At 45.7% G+C, this 18,404-nt stretch overlaps 1 protein-coding gene across 1 annotated transcript in view; it reads left to right on the top strand.

Moving 5' to 3' along the window:
- crtc3 (CREB regulated transcription coactivator 3) overlaps positions 1 to 18,404 on the top strand; it is a 59,223-nt gene that overhangs the window by 6,241 nt on the left and 34,578 nt on the right. The window contains exons 3-4 of the mRNA XM_083652969.1: positions 589 to 717; positions 7,662 to 7,723. Coding sequence (XP_083509095.1) covers positions 589 to 717; positions 7,662 to 7,723 — 191 coding nt within the window. The remainder of the gene's footprint in view (positions 1 to 588; positions 718 to 7,661; positions 7,724 to 18,404) is intronic.

Raw genomic sequence — 18,404 nt, 5'->3', positions numbered from 1 at the left:
AAATGCAGGGCATCAAACGCCAAACTCAGGGCATCACACGCCAAACGCTTCAATTATTTGATTATTAATTTTTTTTTTTTTTTTTTTTTTAATAATCGATTTTTTAAATTTGTGAATCGATGCAGAATCGTGCACGTCCGCGTCGCGATGCATCTCATAATCCATTATTTTTGACACCCCTACTCTCCAGCCACGTTGTTGGCCTGTATCCTTTGTGCATGAACGTGAGGGGAGGGGAGTGGCTACAGCGTTAGAAACTTTCAAACTCCAAGGTTATTGGTTGCGATTGAAGGAGGGATTTTTACACCCAATCACAGTAAAAAAAAATATATATACACAGGCAAATAATGATGTCACTGCAGTTGTGGTCTCTGCTGGTCTTGAAATAAAATCCCGAGTCCGGCTTGACCGAGACCGAGACCGATGGAGGGCGAGTCCGACACGACACCAAGACCGGTCTCGATGGCCAAGACCGGTTTCCAGTACTCCCCAACACTAACCCCCCTGCCTCAGTAAAACACATCACACCTGTGGAAAAACCTGTGTGCTTGAAGCTGAACTCTCCCGCGTGTCTGATCTGTCCCTCAGGCTGGCTTCCCCTCGGGCTTGGACTCGGCGAGAGGGACGCGTCACCACGGGCTGGTGGAGCGGGTCCACCGGGACCGCAACCGCATCAACTCCCCCCATCGCCGGGCCATCGACAAGCACGGACGGCAGATATCCTTCCCCACACGCTCCCCTGTCCCCACCACCACCACAACATCTGCTCACACACCATCTAGCCACCATCCTGAAGGTTTATTGTGTAATATGGACGTGGCTGTTGTGGCTAGCAGGTTTGTGTTTGGGCTGTGTGGCTCTATCAGTGCCATGGCGTTTTCCAGTGTAAGAGGGAGCTTCGCTCAGGCCCCAGGAACACTTAGTCACTATGCTCATGTCAAATATGATGTTCGAGGTGGTGCAGTTTTATTCATGCTTATCAATTTTATCAATTCATGCTTCATCCACATGCACTGAGCAAACGGAATGCACACTCAAGGTGTGTGTGTGTGTGTGTGTGTGCGTGCGTGCGTGTGTGTTAGAGCTGCCACGATTAATCGATTAGTCGATCGACAGAAAATTAATCGACAACTATTTTGATCATCGTTTCGAGTACAATTTTAAGAGAAAAGGTCTAAATTCTCTGATTCCAGCTTCTTAAAAGTGAATATTTTCTGGTTTCTTTACTCCTGTGTGACAGTAAACTGATATTATCTTTGAGTTGTGGACAAAACAAGACATTTGAGGGCGTCATCATTGGGCTTTGGGAAACACTGATCGTCATTTGCTACTATTTTCGGACATTTTATAGACCACACGATTAATCGAGAAAATAATCGACAGATTAATCGATTCTGAAAATAATCGTTAGTGGCAGCCCTTGTGTGTGTGTGTGTGTGTGGTGCATGCATGCGTTCTGACTGGAGATGTGTTTTAAGTGCTGCAAGGTTGTAACTCCCATAGTGGGGGGGCATTTTATCATCTGAACATTTTTATTGTCAACCAGCCCAGTTTCCTCCATCAATTTGGAGTGTTGGAAGAGCTGTGAAATCAATCCTATATTGGTACATTTTGGTTATGATTTTCATGATTTATCGTCCTATAATTCAGTGTTAATATGAGAATGTCTAATTCAGAGTGAAAGGGCCCCTCTGCAGGGGAGACGCAACCCGTGTCTGAACTTCAGCGGCAGAAAGATAAGCAGGCAGCCAACCTGCTCTGATAAGAGTTCTATCTTCTGAGTGTGAAAGCTTCTTCTTCTTTTTTATTTCCCTCCACCATCAGCGAAAAATGCATTATCTTATGCAGGGTTTCCCCCCCGGTGGCCAGCCACAGACTGATGGCAGCAGTAAGCTAGGGTGCTATTAGTTTCTGTGATCGCAGAATCATGGATGGAATTGTGGAATTAAGAATAAAAAAAAGATATGACACAGCTTCCATAGGCAAAATTAGGCCCAAAAATAAATAAATAAATACAATTTAAATTTCGGCCCGGCATTACACTGGAGGAAATAATATTCTGATCAGATCAGATCCCAAAACAAGAACAACACCGTGGCACCTTTGCCATGGGGTTTTGGCTGCATCCCAAAATGCTATTGATTTAAGCACCTCAAGTCCAAAACACACCGGGCGGTGCCGGTGTGTCTTGGGCTGAAGACGACCGACCACGCAGCACGCGACGACAAGACGCGATGTGGGGGTTGTACATAGAAAAAATAATATGAGCGACTGTTTTGACACACGTCATACAGCGCTCTGCAGGGCCCAGTCCTCCTCTCCCTGCTATTACAAACATCTATAGTTGGAACATTACATACGCTGCTTCTTCCCATACATCAGCAGAAATCACAGCAACAACCCTGAGCTAAAATATAGGCCTGTCAATCTGAATAAGAACCACAGCTGCTGCAAGGAGTTTATAATATCCCGATGAAGAGAGACCGGAAAGATCAAATCATCTAAATCATCAGTAAAACTGCAAAATCACCAGGGCCCAGAATCGATGTGGATGACATCGATCACAATATATTTACCCCAATAATTTGAGAGCGATCAGACAAAATTGTTTTTTGAAGAGGCACTTTTCTGTGTGGCGGGCCGGTCGGCGACTGTAGCAGAACTCGTATTCCTGTTCAGATCGTTCAGACGAGATTGCGAGAGGGGAGGCGGTGAACATTATCGTGCGTGCGATCGTGATAGATAAGTTACAGGAAAAGAGATGCAACGTTAGTGTAGATACTCTGCAGAACAGAGCCACCGCAGGGTTTTCTGTAAGAACGCAGTTAACCCTAACCCGGAGTAACTGCAGTCTTTTTAGGCATGTCGAAAAATGACTTTTTTAATTTCTAGCTGTGGGAGAGTTTAGTTGTTCGTGTTCACGATTCCCACGTGCTGACCGGGCGCATGTGGGGAAGGCCCCTGGGAATAAATAATATAATGAGAGTTGTTCCATTGTTGAATTGAGGAAAGTACTAGTGCCAACGTCATAGCATACTAAAACAATAAACCGCTTCAAAAGAGTTCCCCATTGATCAAATCAATTTACTTCAAATTTGTCTGGGCAAGAAGATAGCCCAACTCTGCGGTTTGTCAGAGTTTGCCCATATAGGAGTCAACTGACGAACAGACTCTGATATACTGCTTGAGTGTAGAGGAGACACGCTGTTTGTTATGACTGTGGAGCTCTTACGGTGTGTTGTAGGTATCAAACCAGCAGTGTTTACATTTCTCTCTGCAGGTGGGCGGGGATGTGTCTGCAGGTGGGCGGGGTTTATATTGGTCTCTGCAGGTGGGCGGGGATGTGTCTGCAGGTGGGCGGGGTTTATATGTGTCTCTGCAGGTGGGCGGGGTTTATATGTGTCTCTGCAGGTGGGCGGGGTTTATATGTGTCTCTGCAGGTGGGCGGGGTTTATATTGGTCTCTGCAGGTGGGCGGGGTTTATATGTGTCTCTGCAGGTGGGCGGGGTTTATATGTGTCTCTGCAGGTGGGCGGGGTTTATATTGGTCTCTGCAGGTGGGCGGGGTTTATATGTGTCTGCAGGTGGGCGGGGTTTATATTGGTCTCTGCAGGTGGGCGGGGTTTATATGTGTCTGCAGGTGGGCGGGGTTTATATGTGTCTCTGCAGGTGGGCGGGGTTGGTTACTTGCATATGGATGAGAGAACTCGAAGGGCAGCAAAACGGTGTAAAGGTCACTGTTGAAAGGGAGAAACTCTTTGTTTGTTGTCGGTGCGAGCATTTAGTTTAGTTTGACAGGATTCTCCGGTCGCTTCTTGGTCACACTCGGGACACATAATCTATTTCTGAGTGAACCCCAGTGTGGAAGTGACGTTCCGTTGCCCCTCCCTCTGTCCGTGGTGCCCTGAGATCCCTAAGGCCACCTTGGCAGCAGTGCCCTTGCTGCTACCAGCCTGCTACTGTCAGCTGCTTTAAAAGCATCAGTGGTCTCAGTTTAATGTAGTCGGCCCTATGCAGAGGATGTGTCACTGGCTCATTTTAACACACATTTCAGAAAAATCACTCTTCACAATTGTGATGCTGAAGGCCAGATGGCCTTGCCCCAATAAAATGACCAAATTCCCACCCTGGTTGAACAGTGAACACTGAACATGCATCCCAGTCATGGATTTTAATTTGTCAACCCGCAATTCTCAGCAGAGGAGATGGCGAGCGCATTGTGGTCCACTCCGCAGCTCCCCAAGTCTCTCCTTGTCTTCACCTCCTTAAGAGAAAACAGAGCTTTTTGTTGGTGTGTGTGTGTGTGTGTGTGTATATATGTGTGTGCGCGCGTGTGTCTGCACGTGTGTGTGCGCGCGTGTGTGTGTGTGTGTGTGTGTGTGTGTGTGTGTGTGTGTGTGTTAAAACATCCAGTGTGTAGCATTATGACAAATCACACGTAGAGGAAGGAGTCCAGACAGAGGACTGCTGCTGCCTAACTGGGTCCTCCTCCTGACGCCAGCTCTTTTCACAGGCACCATATGTCCTTCACAGTGGAAGCTTGTTTTTCACCAAATAAGCCCAAACTGTACCTGCCAAAAACTAGACAGCTGGCTCTGTGAAAGTCAACCGATGTATGTTGGTCGTGATGTATTGCTCCTTGTAACACTACTAGTCCCAATGAACTATAGTTTAATCTAACATGTTTTGTTATTTGAGCAAAGTATAGAGATATGAGGATAAACACCTTGTAGTGAATAAGACCTTGACTGGGACATGGTGGAGTATAGAGAGAAACCCTGTAGTAGTCGTATAGAGAAACCCTGTGCTGCTCCTCCTGCTTTAACCCATTGATACCCGATGCAGCATTTGCGTGTATATCCCTCATTTGTGTGTGTGTATCCCTTTAAGACGCGGTTCGCGGTCTTAAAGGGATACACACACAAATGCTGCATCAGGTATCGATGGGTTAAGAGCAATAGGAACCGGCACACTCACTGAGAAGAGCTATTCTTTAATTCAAGGATGGGGCTTTTAATGCTTTTCGGGAGCTGGGCTATATTTTTGAGGACAGCACTCTCCTTGATTTCTAAGGTGAGATTACCATACCTTTTCCCTTTGTTTTTGTCTTCCTGATCATATTCCTCTAGGGATGCACGATATATCGGCGTTCATATCGGTATCGGCCGATGTTAGTCTCTCTTTTTTTTAACACATCAGCATCGGTCCGATGTTGCAATGTTAATATCGGTTATCGGTATCAGACGGAATTTTCACATTGAGAGAAAACAATGCGGTTGTTCTTGTAGAATGGAATTTATATCAATAACATTCTTCTCAACAGCGGTAAATCTATCATTTATGAGCTTTTCCAAATGTTTTGGTAATAAAGAAAAATACATTGCTTTTTCAAATTCAGTGTTTACATGTGTTTTTCAGTGTACACAATTTGATTATCATACAAATGTGTTTTTATACAGATCATATCGACATCTGTAAATATTGCCATAAGAGCAATATTAATATCGGTTATCGGTATCGGTATCGGTATTTTCATATCGGTGCATCCCTACAATCTATCCATCATCATCATCATCATCATTAGGGATGGGGCTGATCCAATATCGGTATCGGGTGCCGATATTGGCACTAATTCACGGATCGGAATAGAGTTTTTTTTTTTTTCAATTCTTTGCCCATGTATAATAGTATCCTTCTTTGCCTTGTATATTTTCTTAATTTTGTCTGCTTTTTGCAAGATACTGTATATTTAAAAAAAAATCTTTAATTGGCCAAATCTTTGCCTATACTATTCAAGAAAAATATCGGTATCGGCAGATATCCAAATTCAGGTATCGGAATCGGATCAGAAGTGACAAAAGTGGATCGGTGCATCCCTAATCATCATCACTCATTTCCTTTGACACCTGTCGTATTACATTGCTATTGTGCAAAATGTGCACCATTTAGTGAATCCCACACAACTGCATGTCAGCAGCTCCAGTATAGGATTGACCCTATACTTTGGATTGTGTGTTACAGTAGCTGCAGACGGTACACAGCATCTACTCCTTGTCACAGACTAGCAGACGGTACACAGCATCTACTCCTTGTCACAGACTAGCTTTCTGTTGAGCGGCTCTCCTGATCAGATGAGCAGTGTCCATCATGGCATGTTGAGTTTGACCTGTACAGTGATCTTTGTTGGGAGTCATTTTTAGCCAAACCAGTCAAATAACCTGTTGGACAGGATCCTTCCCTCGGCTCCGCTGCTCCTCTGGGAAAACCACTCGGTCTCCTCTCTCCTCTCTGCTTGCTGTTTGTGTATCTCTCTCAGTTACAATTGGCTAAGTGGGTGCGGTGTTCTGTGACGGTGTCTGTCACGATTGTGATGTCATCACTCATCAGTGATGTCACTCGAGCAATTGGCCTAGGTGGTTGGGCGGTGTCTCTCTGTCAGTCCAGAGTCTCCACCCTAGGAATCGAGCATATTCAAAAGGGGGCTTATGATATTATGGGATGTCCTTTGTTTTGTGTGAGAGGTGATCAGGTAGAAAAATGTGTTACTTTAGCCAGAGCCCACACAGGTGTCGACTAGAAGAGAGATTGATCTTGACACACTACTGTACCTCTGCTTTAATTGACTTAATTGGCTTTCTTTGATTGGGCGCCCCTCCGCCAGTTGCCGGAAAGAATCAAGAGGCTAGCAGAGGAGCTAGACTTTCAAGCCCTCGCCAATAGAGAGCCAAAGTGAACGTCACTTCCTGCTTCAGCACTGTACCAGAGATTTTCATCCGCCATTTATTTCCCCATAGACATTTCATAAAATCCTAAAAATAGTGTTGCTTGGTCAAACCAAACGGTTCAGCTATATTTAGAATCGGGAGAGACCATAGAACATTTCACCCGGACCAAAACTTAAAAAAAGAACATTGAAAAAATATTTTCTTTAAATGTGCAATCTTTTACGTTTTGGTCCGAGTGAAATGTTATGTGGCCTCTCCCGTTTCTAAATATATCTGAACCGTTTGGTTTGAACAAGTAAAACTATTTCTATAAGCATTTTAGGAAATGTCTATGGGAAAATAAATGGCGGATGAAAATCTCTGGTACAGTGCTGAAGCAGGAAGTAACGACGTTGACTTTGGCTCTCTATAGACTGGCAGCAAGAAGGGCCTCCCCTCTTGTCCTGCCCTCCCAGAGACAATGGCAGGAAGTCTGCATGGGCAGCATACAGTAAAGAAACCAGACTGCTGTCATTGTTCGACCAACTCTTTGAAAAAGGCAGCTCTCTTGTTCAGGGGCCGTTCACACTGCACAGAGGGCTTTGAGACGACAACATGTGCTTGCCCGACACTGTGAATGCATTGTGTGTCTCTTTTCGACATATTTAATCTGGATCATGTGTGTCTTTATGTTGTGCATTTGAAGCCTGAAGCTGTTTTCAGACCACATCCTGGTGTCATTTGTGAATGAGAAGGTCTGTCACTGCTCAGTGGAGACGTGGACTAAGACCCCCCTTTTTTTCCATCAAGAGTTTGAGACTGTGCCACTCTCTTTCTCTCTGTCTTTCTTTTAATTCAGTGTGGTATGTAACAGCATTCAAATTAATAACAATAATTATCTTGATCACAGTGATGTTTAATTTTGTTTGCACCACCGATTTCCTTAACTAAAGCCTACATGGAGAGCTCTCCGTACGGAGCGGTGTACCTGTCCCCACCTCCCGACAACAACTGGAGAAGGTGAGTGCGACGCCTCTGTGAAGTTCAGCCACCGACAAATATATCGTCTTCTCTTCTTCCTCTTAACTCGATTATTTTACAACAGGAACCGTTTCCTCTCACCAACCTATTTCCTGTGTCAAGCCTCTCTGTGCCGCGCCCGCGCGCGCGCGCGCACACACACTGTACGTTACGTTGCCTTTCCGAGCCGCCTCGATCAAACTGAAATCCGAGACGTGTGTGTGGTGTGGTTGGACGTCCGGGGCAGAATGCGGGCAGCGGGGCGGGTGGAGCTGTTTGCACTTGGCATTGTGTCTGCTCAGAAATGCTTCAACTGTCAGGCTGCTGCTGTGTGTTTTAACCCCCCAGGAAGGCTGTGTTTTAACCAGTGTTGAGGGGGTAACTCATTACAAAAGTAACATATTACATGTAATATATTACTTTTAGCAGTAACTCCGTAATATAACTTATTGCCAATAGGATTTCAGTAATATTACACCAGTTACTTTGTCAAGTAACTGTTACAAAGTGAGTTACTTTTTTATTTTGATCAAAACACACATACAATCATTTCCTAATCAAAATGCGTGTGTTTCTATGCAAATAACTACTATAGATGACAATAACAAAGGAAAATTATAACATTTCGAATTTTGGACGATTTATACTGACTTCAAGACGGTTTAAATTATTTGTCGGGATGTTTTCCGGGGCAGCGATGTCATTCTCCCACTGCTGTTATTTTGGTAAAAGTAATGCAAAGGTAGTGTAATAAGTAATCAGTTACTCTACACAGACAGTAATATTGTAAAGTAACTTTATTATTACTTCCAAATAAAAGTAACTCGTAATATGTAGTATATTACATTTTGAAAGTAACTTGCCCAACACTGGTTTTAAACTTTTAACCCCCCCAGGAAGGCGGTGTCTACCAACAGGTGTTTTGACAGATAGCCTTCTGCTCTAAAGGTCATCATGCCCAACAGCAATGATCCTAGCATGAGTTATTCCATGCTGTCACCACAGCGCCCGGCTGCCCTCTGACAGAGATTCAATCTCAATCCTTTCTGAAAAACAATACTAGACGACGAGCTTTGCCCTGATGTGTGCTGCCAAGATCTCTTTTTCCAGTTCCACTGCCTGGGTCTGCCTGCCTGCCTAGAGCCAGTGGGTGTTCCACTACCTGGGTCTGCCTGCCTGCTTAGAGCCAGTGGGTGTTCCACTGCCTGGGTCTGCCTGCCTGCCTAGAGCCAGTGGGTGTTCCACTGCCTGGGTCTGCCTGCCTGCCTAGAGCCAGTGGGTGTAATTAGCAGACTTGCTTTTCCCCCCCAGTGTTTACAAGAGAGTGAATTATGGCCCCCGCCACGATAAAGAGCTGAGCCAAGCCCCTCCCCCCTCTCTCTCTCTCTCCCTCGCTCGATCTCCCATTTGCGTTTTTGAACACTCGTTTTGGCCGGCTGCCAATCGGCTCGTCGTCGTCGTCGTCTTCTTCCGGACGCAGCCGGTCGTGCTGTAGAGCAGCTTGTGAGAGGTGAATCAGGCCCACGCCCTCTCTCTCTCTCTCTTGTCATTGTTGACAGCAGCAAACAGGTTTGGCTGACAAACGTCACGTCAGGCCTCTTTAGTGTGTGGGTGTGTGTTTTCTGTCAGAGCCATGTGGCACAAACCGAACCACACACAACGACGCAAAAACCTCTCTCGTGTTGAATCTTTTTTGGAGTGGATTCACACACTGATTTTGTCCACGAGTACCCAGGAGTACGCTCCCAAGAAAGATCAAGCATCATCATAATGTCAGACCAGTTCTAGAAAATATATATTTTGCGGTTGGATGATTTTTGATTGAACCTTTGCCATGCCCAATGCCAAACAATTTTAGTTCTGTTTTTAGAATCTCCGTTTGAGGTCGAGTGGGAAATGTCGCTGTGCTTATGGTACATGTTGGCTTGGTTACGAGGTATATAATACCCATAATCTTACATGAAATGACAGCATGTGTAAATGAACTGCTGCACGCCAAGTAAGACTGTTCATTATTAGGTGAATGACATTATTTCCCATCGTATGCATGTTAATATCACAGCTTTGCAAATGTTGCGATTGCCAAAACAGAATTTCCAGTCTGATGTTTTGTTTGAGCTTTGGTTTCTTTGGCTGGCAGGGATTCCTGGTTTACCTTGCTTTCGACTCTTAATAACATTTCTTTCAAATCCCTGCATTGCAATAGGTTCATTGACGGCTTCATTCGGCTCTTGTTCATCTCTCCCCTTGCTTGATGTTTCTCCACCTCCACCATAGCCCCTCAAGTCTGTGCAGGCCAAGCCGAGCCTCCTGCTCCAACCTGCAGCAGACTGTTGTCACAGTGTGTAACACGGATATGCTTCCCCCTCAGCGGGGCATTTTGGCCCGCTACACTGTTCCAGGCAGAGATGTACAAGGTTCCCCTCAGTGCTTCACTGTTCCAGGCAGAGATGTACAAGGTTCCCCTCAGTGCTTCACTGTTCCAGGCAGAGATGTACAAGGTTCCCCTCAGTGCTTCACTGTTCCAGGCAGAGATGTACAAGGTTCCCCTCAGTGCTTCACTGTTCCAGGCAGAGATGTACAAGGTTCCCCTCAGTGCTTCACTGTTCCAGGCAGAGATGTACAAGGTTCCCCTCAGTGCTTCACTGTTCCAGGCAGAGATGTACAAGGTTCCCCTCAGTGCTTCACTGTTCCAGGCAGAGATGTACAAGGTTCCCCTCAGTGCTTCACTGTTCCAGGCAGAGATGTACAAGGTTCCCCTCAGTGCTTCACTGTTCCAGGCAGAGATGTACAAGGTTCCCCTCAGTGCTTCACTGTTCCAGGCAGAGATGCACAAGGTTCCCCTCAGTGCTTCACTGTTCCAGGCAGAGATGTACAAGGTTCCCCTCAGTGCTTCACTGTTCCAGGCAGAGATGTACAAGGTTCCCCTCAGTGCTTCACTGTTCCAGGCAGAGATGTACAAGGTTCCCCTCAGTGCTTCACTGTTCCAGGCAGAGATGTACAAGGTTCCCCTCAGTGCTTCACTGTTCCAGGCAGAGATGTACAAGGTTCCCCTCAGTGCTTCACTGTTCCAGGCAGAGATGTACAAGGTTCCCCTCAGTGCTTCACTGTTCCAGGCAGAGATGCACAAGGTTCCCCTCAGTGCTTCACTGTTCCAGGCAGAGATGTACAAGGTTCCCCTCAGTGCTTCACTGTTCCAGGCAGAGATGTACAAGGTTCCCCTCAGTGCTTCACTGTTCCAGGCAGAGATGTACAAGGTTCCCCTCAGTGCTTCACTGTTCCAGGCAGAGATGCACAAGGTTCCCCTCAGTGCTTCACTGTTCCAGGCAGAGATGTACAAGGTTCCCCTCAGTGCTTCACTGTTCCATGCAGAGATGTACAAGGTTCCCCTCAGTGCTTCACTGTTGCAGGCAGAGATGTACAAGGTTCCCCTCAGTGCTTCACTGTTCCAGGCAGAGATGCACAAGGTTCCCCTCAGTGCTTCACTGTTCCAGGCAGAGATGTACAAGGTTCCCCTCAGTGCTTCACTGTTCCAGGCAGAGATGTACAAGGTTCCCCTCAGTGCTTCACTGTTCCAGGCAGAGATGTACAAGGTTCCCCCTCAGTGCTTCACTGTTCCAGGCAGAGATGTACAAGGTTCCCCTCAGTGCTTCACTGTTCCAGGCAGAGATGTACAAGGTTCCCCCTCAGTGCTTCACTGTTCCAGGCAGAGATGTACAAGGTTCCCCTCAGTGCTTCACTGTTCCAGGCAGAGATGCACAAGGTTCCCCTCAGTGCTTCACTGTTCCAGGCAGAGATGCACAAGGTTCCCCTCAGTGCTTCACTGTTCCAGGCAGAGATGCACAAGGTTCCCCTCAGTGCTTCACTGTTCCAGGCAGAGATGCACAAGGTTCCCCTCAGTGCTTCACTGTTCCAGGCAGAGATGTACAAGGTTCCCCTCAGTGCTTCACTGTTCCAGGCAGAGATGTACAAGGTTCCCCTCAGTGCTTCACTGTTCCAGGCAGAGATGTACAAGGTTCCCCTCAGTGCTTCACTGTTCCAGGCAGAGATGTACAAGGTTCCCCTCAGTGCTTCACTGTTCCAGGCAGAGATGTACAAGTTTCCCCTCAGTGCTCAGTGTTTCCCACAGGATTTGCAGTATTTGTGGTGGGGGACCGCAGACCCCCTAGGGGGGTGCGGGGGCATGCCCCCCCTGCGAGATTTTTTTTAAACATTTTAAAGTAAAATGCATGAATTTGGTGTACTTTGAGAAAGCTTAAGAGCAAAATTAAAAGGCTAGATCTATGAAGAACATGTCATCATTACTGTGCTGTGGGTTTACAATGACAAACTAAATGTCTCCCTATAGGTCAGGGATACTCGACTTGCTTTGCCACTTTCGTGAAATGATAGAAGGCGAGGGGCCAGTTAATAAACAAACAATATATATTTTTCTGTAGCGGATTGTAGGTTTTTGGGGTGTCAGCCGGAGTTTAGGCTGACAGTGTTGTGCACACCGGATAGTGAGTTAGGTTAAGTTAGTTAGGTTAAGTACATACATAAGTGCCTGGGTAGCGAGCAGATGGCGGTATTTGACAATTTAGCAGCTAAATCATAGATTATTGAAAGATATTCCATATTCTAGACTGAAATGCTATAACAGAAGTATTGGCCAGAATGACGAACATTTATTGGACACTTATTCAGCGGGTATCATCTTGCATGTTGCGTTCAGGTGCACTGTAAATTATTTTTATTATTATTATTTTTTTGGTCAACATCTTTTTGTGGCGGTCAAAATCCTTTTGTGGCGGCCCGCCACAAATTCCTTTATGTATGGGAAACACTGCTTCACTGTTGCAGGCAGAGATGTACAAGGTTCCCCTCAGTGCTTCACTGTTGCAGGCAGAGATGTACAGGTTTCCCCTCAGTGCTTCACTGTTCCAGGCAGATATGTACAAGTTTCCCCTCAGTGCTTCACTGTTACAGGCAGAGATGTACAAGGTTCCCCTCAGTGCTTCACTGTTCCAGGCAGAGATGTACAAGGTTCCCCTCAGTGCTTCACTGTTACAGGCAGAGATGTACAAGTTTCCCCTCAGTGCTACACTGTTGCAGGCAGAGATGCACAAGGTTCCCCTCAGTGCTTCACTGTTACAGGCACAAGGTTCCCCTCAGTGCTTCACTGTTGCAGGCAGAGATGTACAAGGTTCCCCTCAGTGCTTCACTGTTACAGGCACAAGGTTCCCCTCAGTGCTTCACTGTTCCAGGCAGAGATGTACAAGTTTCCCCTCAGTGCTTCACTGTTGCAGGCAGAGATGTACAAGGTTCCCCTCAGTGCTACACTGTTCCAGGCAGAGATGTACAAGTTTCCCCTCAGTGCTTCACTGTTACAGGCAGAGATGTACAAGTTTCCCCTCAGTGCTACACTGTTATAGGCAGAGATGTACAAGTTTCCCCTCAGTGCTTCACTGTTACAGGCAGAGATGTACAAGTTTCCCCTCAGTGCTACACTGTTATAGGCAGAGATGTACAAGTTTCCCCTCAGTGCTTCACTGTTACAGGCAGAGATGTACAAGTTTCCCCTCAGTGCTTCACTGTTGCAGGCAGAGATGTACAAGTTTCCCCTCAGTGCTTCACTGTTCCAGGCAGAGATGTACAAGTTTCCCCTCAGTGCTTCACTGTTACAGGCAGAGATGTACAAGTTTCCCCTCAGTGCTTCACTGTTACAGGCAGAGATGTACAAGGTTCCCCGCAGTGCTGGCTGACATTCGCTGTGTCCGAGGAGACACGAGTCAGAAGGTTTGGAGAAAATCCAGCCCATCTGCTAACCATCCAACCCATCTGCTTAGCATCACAACTACAACAGAATTTTACAAGCCTTTTAGTTTAATCGTCTTCTGGGTTGGGGGTTGCAGCTGATTTAGTGTCGGTCTGACTATTTCCTGAACTTGTGGGAGGCTGTGTGATCTAGTTCAGAATCAGAACTAGGTTCTGATCTAGACCTTTCTTGCTCTCATCTGCCCTAAATCTATTGTCTTTTCTAAAGCTATGGCCTAGAGAGATATGCTAGTGAGATGAACGTGACACTCAAGTCAAATAGCTGGAGTAGAACTCGTCTTAATTACGGTATAATTGGCGACAAAAATGCAGCGGGCATTTTAATACCTCCTCTCGTGAATATCGGTCCAAAAAGATTCCACAGACGAGACCAGAAGTCGGTATTGGTTGCATTTCTGACTCTTGTTGGGCTCAATCATGGCCTAAAGATGGTTATAGCCCAGAGGCAGCTGCATTTATAACAACCAGTCGCATTGAAGAATGGCGTTTCCATGCGAGCTTACTTCAAATGCCACAGTCTTCATCACCAATGAGGAAAAAGATGGCAGGCTTCAAACAAAAGCTAGCAATTAGGGATGGGCACACACACAAAAATTGTGAGTCAAAGTTTACGTTTTTAAACATTTTAATTTTAAATTTTCCGTACTCTGCGTTCATTTCCTGCGTAATTCCGCACGTTTTCTGAAAGCGTACAGATACGGATGAAACGGAGCAGCGCCACACGCGCTCACACGTTTGACTCTCTACTGCCCACTAGTGGATGTATTGCTTAACATGACCAACAATGTGAAAGGCGCATGGAAGTATGTGGCCAGTGACGGTTACATCGTTTGAAACGGACGCAGCGTAAATGATAGGGCTGTGGCGATTCACTTATCTCCCGATTCGATACTATCACGATTCTTGGGTGCCGATTCGATTTATATTGCGATTCTTAAGTATTGCGATTCTACGATTATTGAGATTCGATATTACGATTTATTGCGATTTTTGTTTATTTTTTTCTTTTATTTTTTCAGTTTGTTTGCTTTTTTACACTAGATTAGAACATGGGAAAAGTTGAATCATACACTAGAGACTGTATATTATATATCAGTATGTAGGGCTGGGCGATATAGTTAAAAACAGGGGCGGACTGGGATCATAATTCAGGCCGGGCATTAGATACCAAGCAGGCCAGGCCGATATGGGCCGACGCGCGTGAAATTTGGGCCGTTTGAAACCCAATTTGGGCCGTTGGAAGCCAGATTTGGGCCGTTTGAAGTCCAATTTTACAATGAGATGCACCCACTTTAACCCTGAAGTGTAATTATTACTTCAGACTAACTAATAAAGTAATAAAACCACTAGTAAACCAGTAGGCGGCGCCTGGCCTGCTGTTCAGTGAGCACCCAATTTTTTTTTATTTTTTTTTGCGATTATCGATTCTGGAATAAAAGATTGATCCAAAAAATCGTGACATTAAAAATCGCGATACTTAGGTGAATCGATTTTTTTCCCCCACCCCTAGTAAATGAGCTCTCTAATAAGGTCATGATTGTCCCACGCGTTAATAGCAAATGTTTCAGACTAATGTGTGTCTTAAGACGAGTCCTCTAAGCTATGTAGGTGGGCAAAATGAATGAATGGAACGAATGTTATTTCGCACAACCTGGTTTGTATATTTGCAACAAAAACAGGATTAACGCATTAAGCTGAACAAACAATGTACTGACTTAACATTTTAGCCGAGATGGAGACTTGACACTTTGTCAGCGGGTAGAGAGGATGAGTCACTCTCTGGGCTCAAGTCTTGCCAAAGTATGGGGAGCCTCTTCCTCCAGTAAAATCCCATTGAACAAATTATTTCTCTTTTTTGTTATGCTCTTGTACAAGATTGCTATGAACATTAAGAAAAACACCACTTCCCCTTGTCCAGCGGACAAGTGTCTGAACGAAGCTTAATGTGGTTCCCTGGAGGTGTTCTTACGTTCTTGTCTTGCTGCAGTGAGGGACAGATCCTCTGCTAGTCGCTCTCGGGGGAGAGTGGGGCGGAAAGTGTTTACAACGCCGGCCACATCTGCACTGCATTACCCGCCAGTCGGCTCTGGAGAAGAGCCAGTCATCTGCTTAACCCTTACCGTGCCCCGAAGGAACCAGCAAGCACTACTGTGTACACCGCCTCGTTTCTCAAGCACGGAGGAGGATTGTCGTGGAGGCGACTTCTGTGAGGAGAGCGGGTGAAGGTCAGGTCAACTTAAGAGAGACTGGGTGCGGTCACACACCGGGGACGATTTTCGCAAATTTTCGCGTCATCAGATTACATACAAAGTCAATGCAAACGTGTGAGTAGATGCGATTTGTCCCCGGACGGTGCGAATGATGCAAGTGACGCAAATTTTCACGGCGAGAATGACGTGACTTTGTGCCTCATCGCCCGTTTACACAAGTTGACATTTTTTTACTTTGGGAAATAATAATAATATAAATATCCCGTCCCCGTCCCCCCCACCTTGGCGTGAACGCATGGTTAGAAACGCACCTTTTTTGTCTGTGTTTTTGCTTGATACCTTTTGGTGCTGGACGTTTGTGATCAAAATGCCACAGGCCACAAATTCCCAGGCTCTGTCAGATCAGTGTGCTTGGGGTCCAGTGGGTCAGCGCTTTTGGGATTGTTAAGCACGACAGAAATGCAGGGGAACCGGGCCGTTCACACACACCCTTCAGTGCTCCATGATGACCAGCAGTCTGGCCAACAGATCTTCTCATCTCTCTTCTGCACTACTGAGGCTGCTTTTTTTTCTTCTTAAACTATTTTTTTTGTCATTTTTCTGACCATGTCATTTTTTCCTTGAGTTGGGACGTGATTTTGAAATTGTACGATGGTGTCTGGGGTAGAGAGGGTCCTGTTTGCCTGAGCTTGGGTCCTGCGTGCGGAGCCTTTAGACCTGGATAGAAGCCCTGGATGTGTCCTCTTCAGAGACCAGCTGCTTCAGGTCATCGGCCCGGGGTCACAGCCGTCATCCCAGTCCCACGCCCCCCCCTCCTCCTCTACTCACCCAGCTTTGGCCTGCTCTTCCTGGGATGAAGTCTTAGACCAAAGCTCCCTAGAGATAGAGCTACTATACAGAGACTTTCTACATCCTCAAATGTCCTCCGCTGCCTTGCTGGGAGATGTGTTGTGACTCAGATTCTAGAGGGTTTTATTCTCTATATCTAGGTGGTCTGGTTGCTACCCTCAAATAACAAAAGGCCTGTGTTTCAGTTAGTGTTGTTTACCATCTACTTTCTCACCCTCAAATCCCACCAGTCTGGGTGCCCTTAGTAAAGACTGCAACGGTCGGCATCACAATATTTGGTTGGTTTAAAGGGATATGCCAACTTTTTGGGAGTTTCGTCCATTTGCCACATCGTCCACACATAACCAAGATACACAATAGCTTTACCGTCACTCTCCGTGCAGCATACCGTGAGCTACACTCGTCCAGTTAGTATTGGGGGAAACGGTACAGCCATTCAAAGTCAACAAATACATTTCTAACAGCGCCAAAAAGCTCTGTTTCATGTTGTGACTCAGGTACTCACCCAGCGATGAAATAATAATCCATAGTTACGTATTTTTGGAGTAAATCCCCACACCAAGTTACTTCCTTGTTTGCCTGTAAACAGCGCTTCCGCTGTACGCCTGGCGGCCATGTTTAGAAAGTAGTTCCGGCTATCTATTTACCTTAAAAAAAGATTGTTTCTCTGCATTTTGGATTCATATTTCATCCAGTGTCACAGTGTGTCCAGCAGCAATGCCAGGTCATCCAGTGTCACAGTTTGACCAGCAGCACTGCCAGGTCATCCAGTGTCACAGTTTGACCAGCAGCACTGCCAGGTCATCCAGTGTCACAGTGTGACCAGCAGCACTGCCAGGTCACCCAGTGTCACAGTGTGACCAGCAGCACTGCCAGGTCATCCAGTGTCACAGTGTGACCAGCAGCACTGCCAGGTCATCCAGTGTCACAGTTTGACCAGCAGCACTGCCAGGTCATCCAGTGTCACAGTGTGTCCAGCAGCACTGCCAGGTCATCCAGTGTCACAGTTTGACCAGCAGCACTTCCAGGTCAGATGTGGCCCCCTGTAGTTTGACTGGAGCGCTACAGGCTTTGGTGGCACGCGCTGCACATCATTTCTCACCTATAGTATAGATTGGTAATGATGAAGATAAGGGGATCTACCAAACCAAGGTGGAATTATACACACAATATATTTTAGACTTGAGGACTAATTTAAAATATTTCCCCACAGGGACAATATAAGTGATTTATTTTATTATGTCCACATCTTTCCAAGCCCATGGTTTATGCCATCTTTTCAGACGTTTCACTCTGTCGGGTTACAATTTGCTGCCGTTTGCTGCAAACGTTACATCTCCATGATGTCAGACAAACAACATTGTTTTTAGCTGGACAACCCTGCATTTTGTGTGTGTATCAAACCGGTTATGGGCTTGGCGATAATTAAATATCATTTATCGTCTTTCAGTGCAATCATATCGTGATACATTTGAAGATATTTTAAAATTGTGACACATTTCCGCTGTGTAAACCGATCATGACCTTTTACTAAAAAAAAACTCATAAAATGAAGTAAGTTAGGAATATTATTTGAATATTTCTATTTTGTTTGGTATCACCCCTAACATCACCATTCGGTTCAATGAGATAAACATTAATTTGATTATTTAACGTGATTTTGTTGATTGTCGTGATATTGATTTCAACCTTATATACTGTATCGCCCAGCCCAAGGTTAAGTTTTTCAACCCATAGAGAGGCTCACGTAATCCTTCCATTTCAGTTGCAGGCAGCATTTGCTGAACGCTCCGTCAAATCCACTT

The sequence above is a fragment of the Poromitra crassiceps genome, assembly GCF_964638095.1.
Source record: "Poromitra crassiceps genome assembly, chromosome: 16".
Lineage (NCBI taxonomy): Eukaryota > Metazoa > Chordata > Actinopteri > Beryciformes > Melamphaidae > Poromitra > Poromitra crassiceps.
This window is presented reverse-complemented; position numbering and strand designations above follow the sequence as displayed.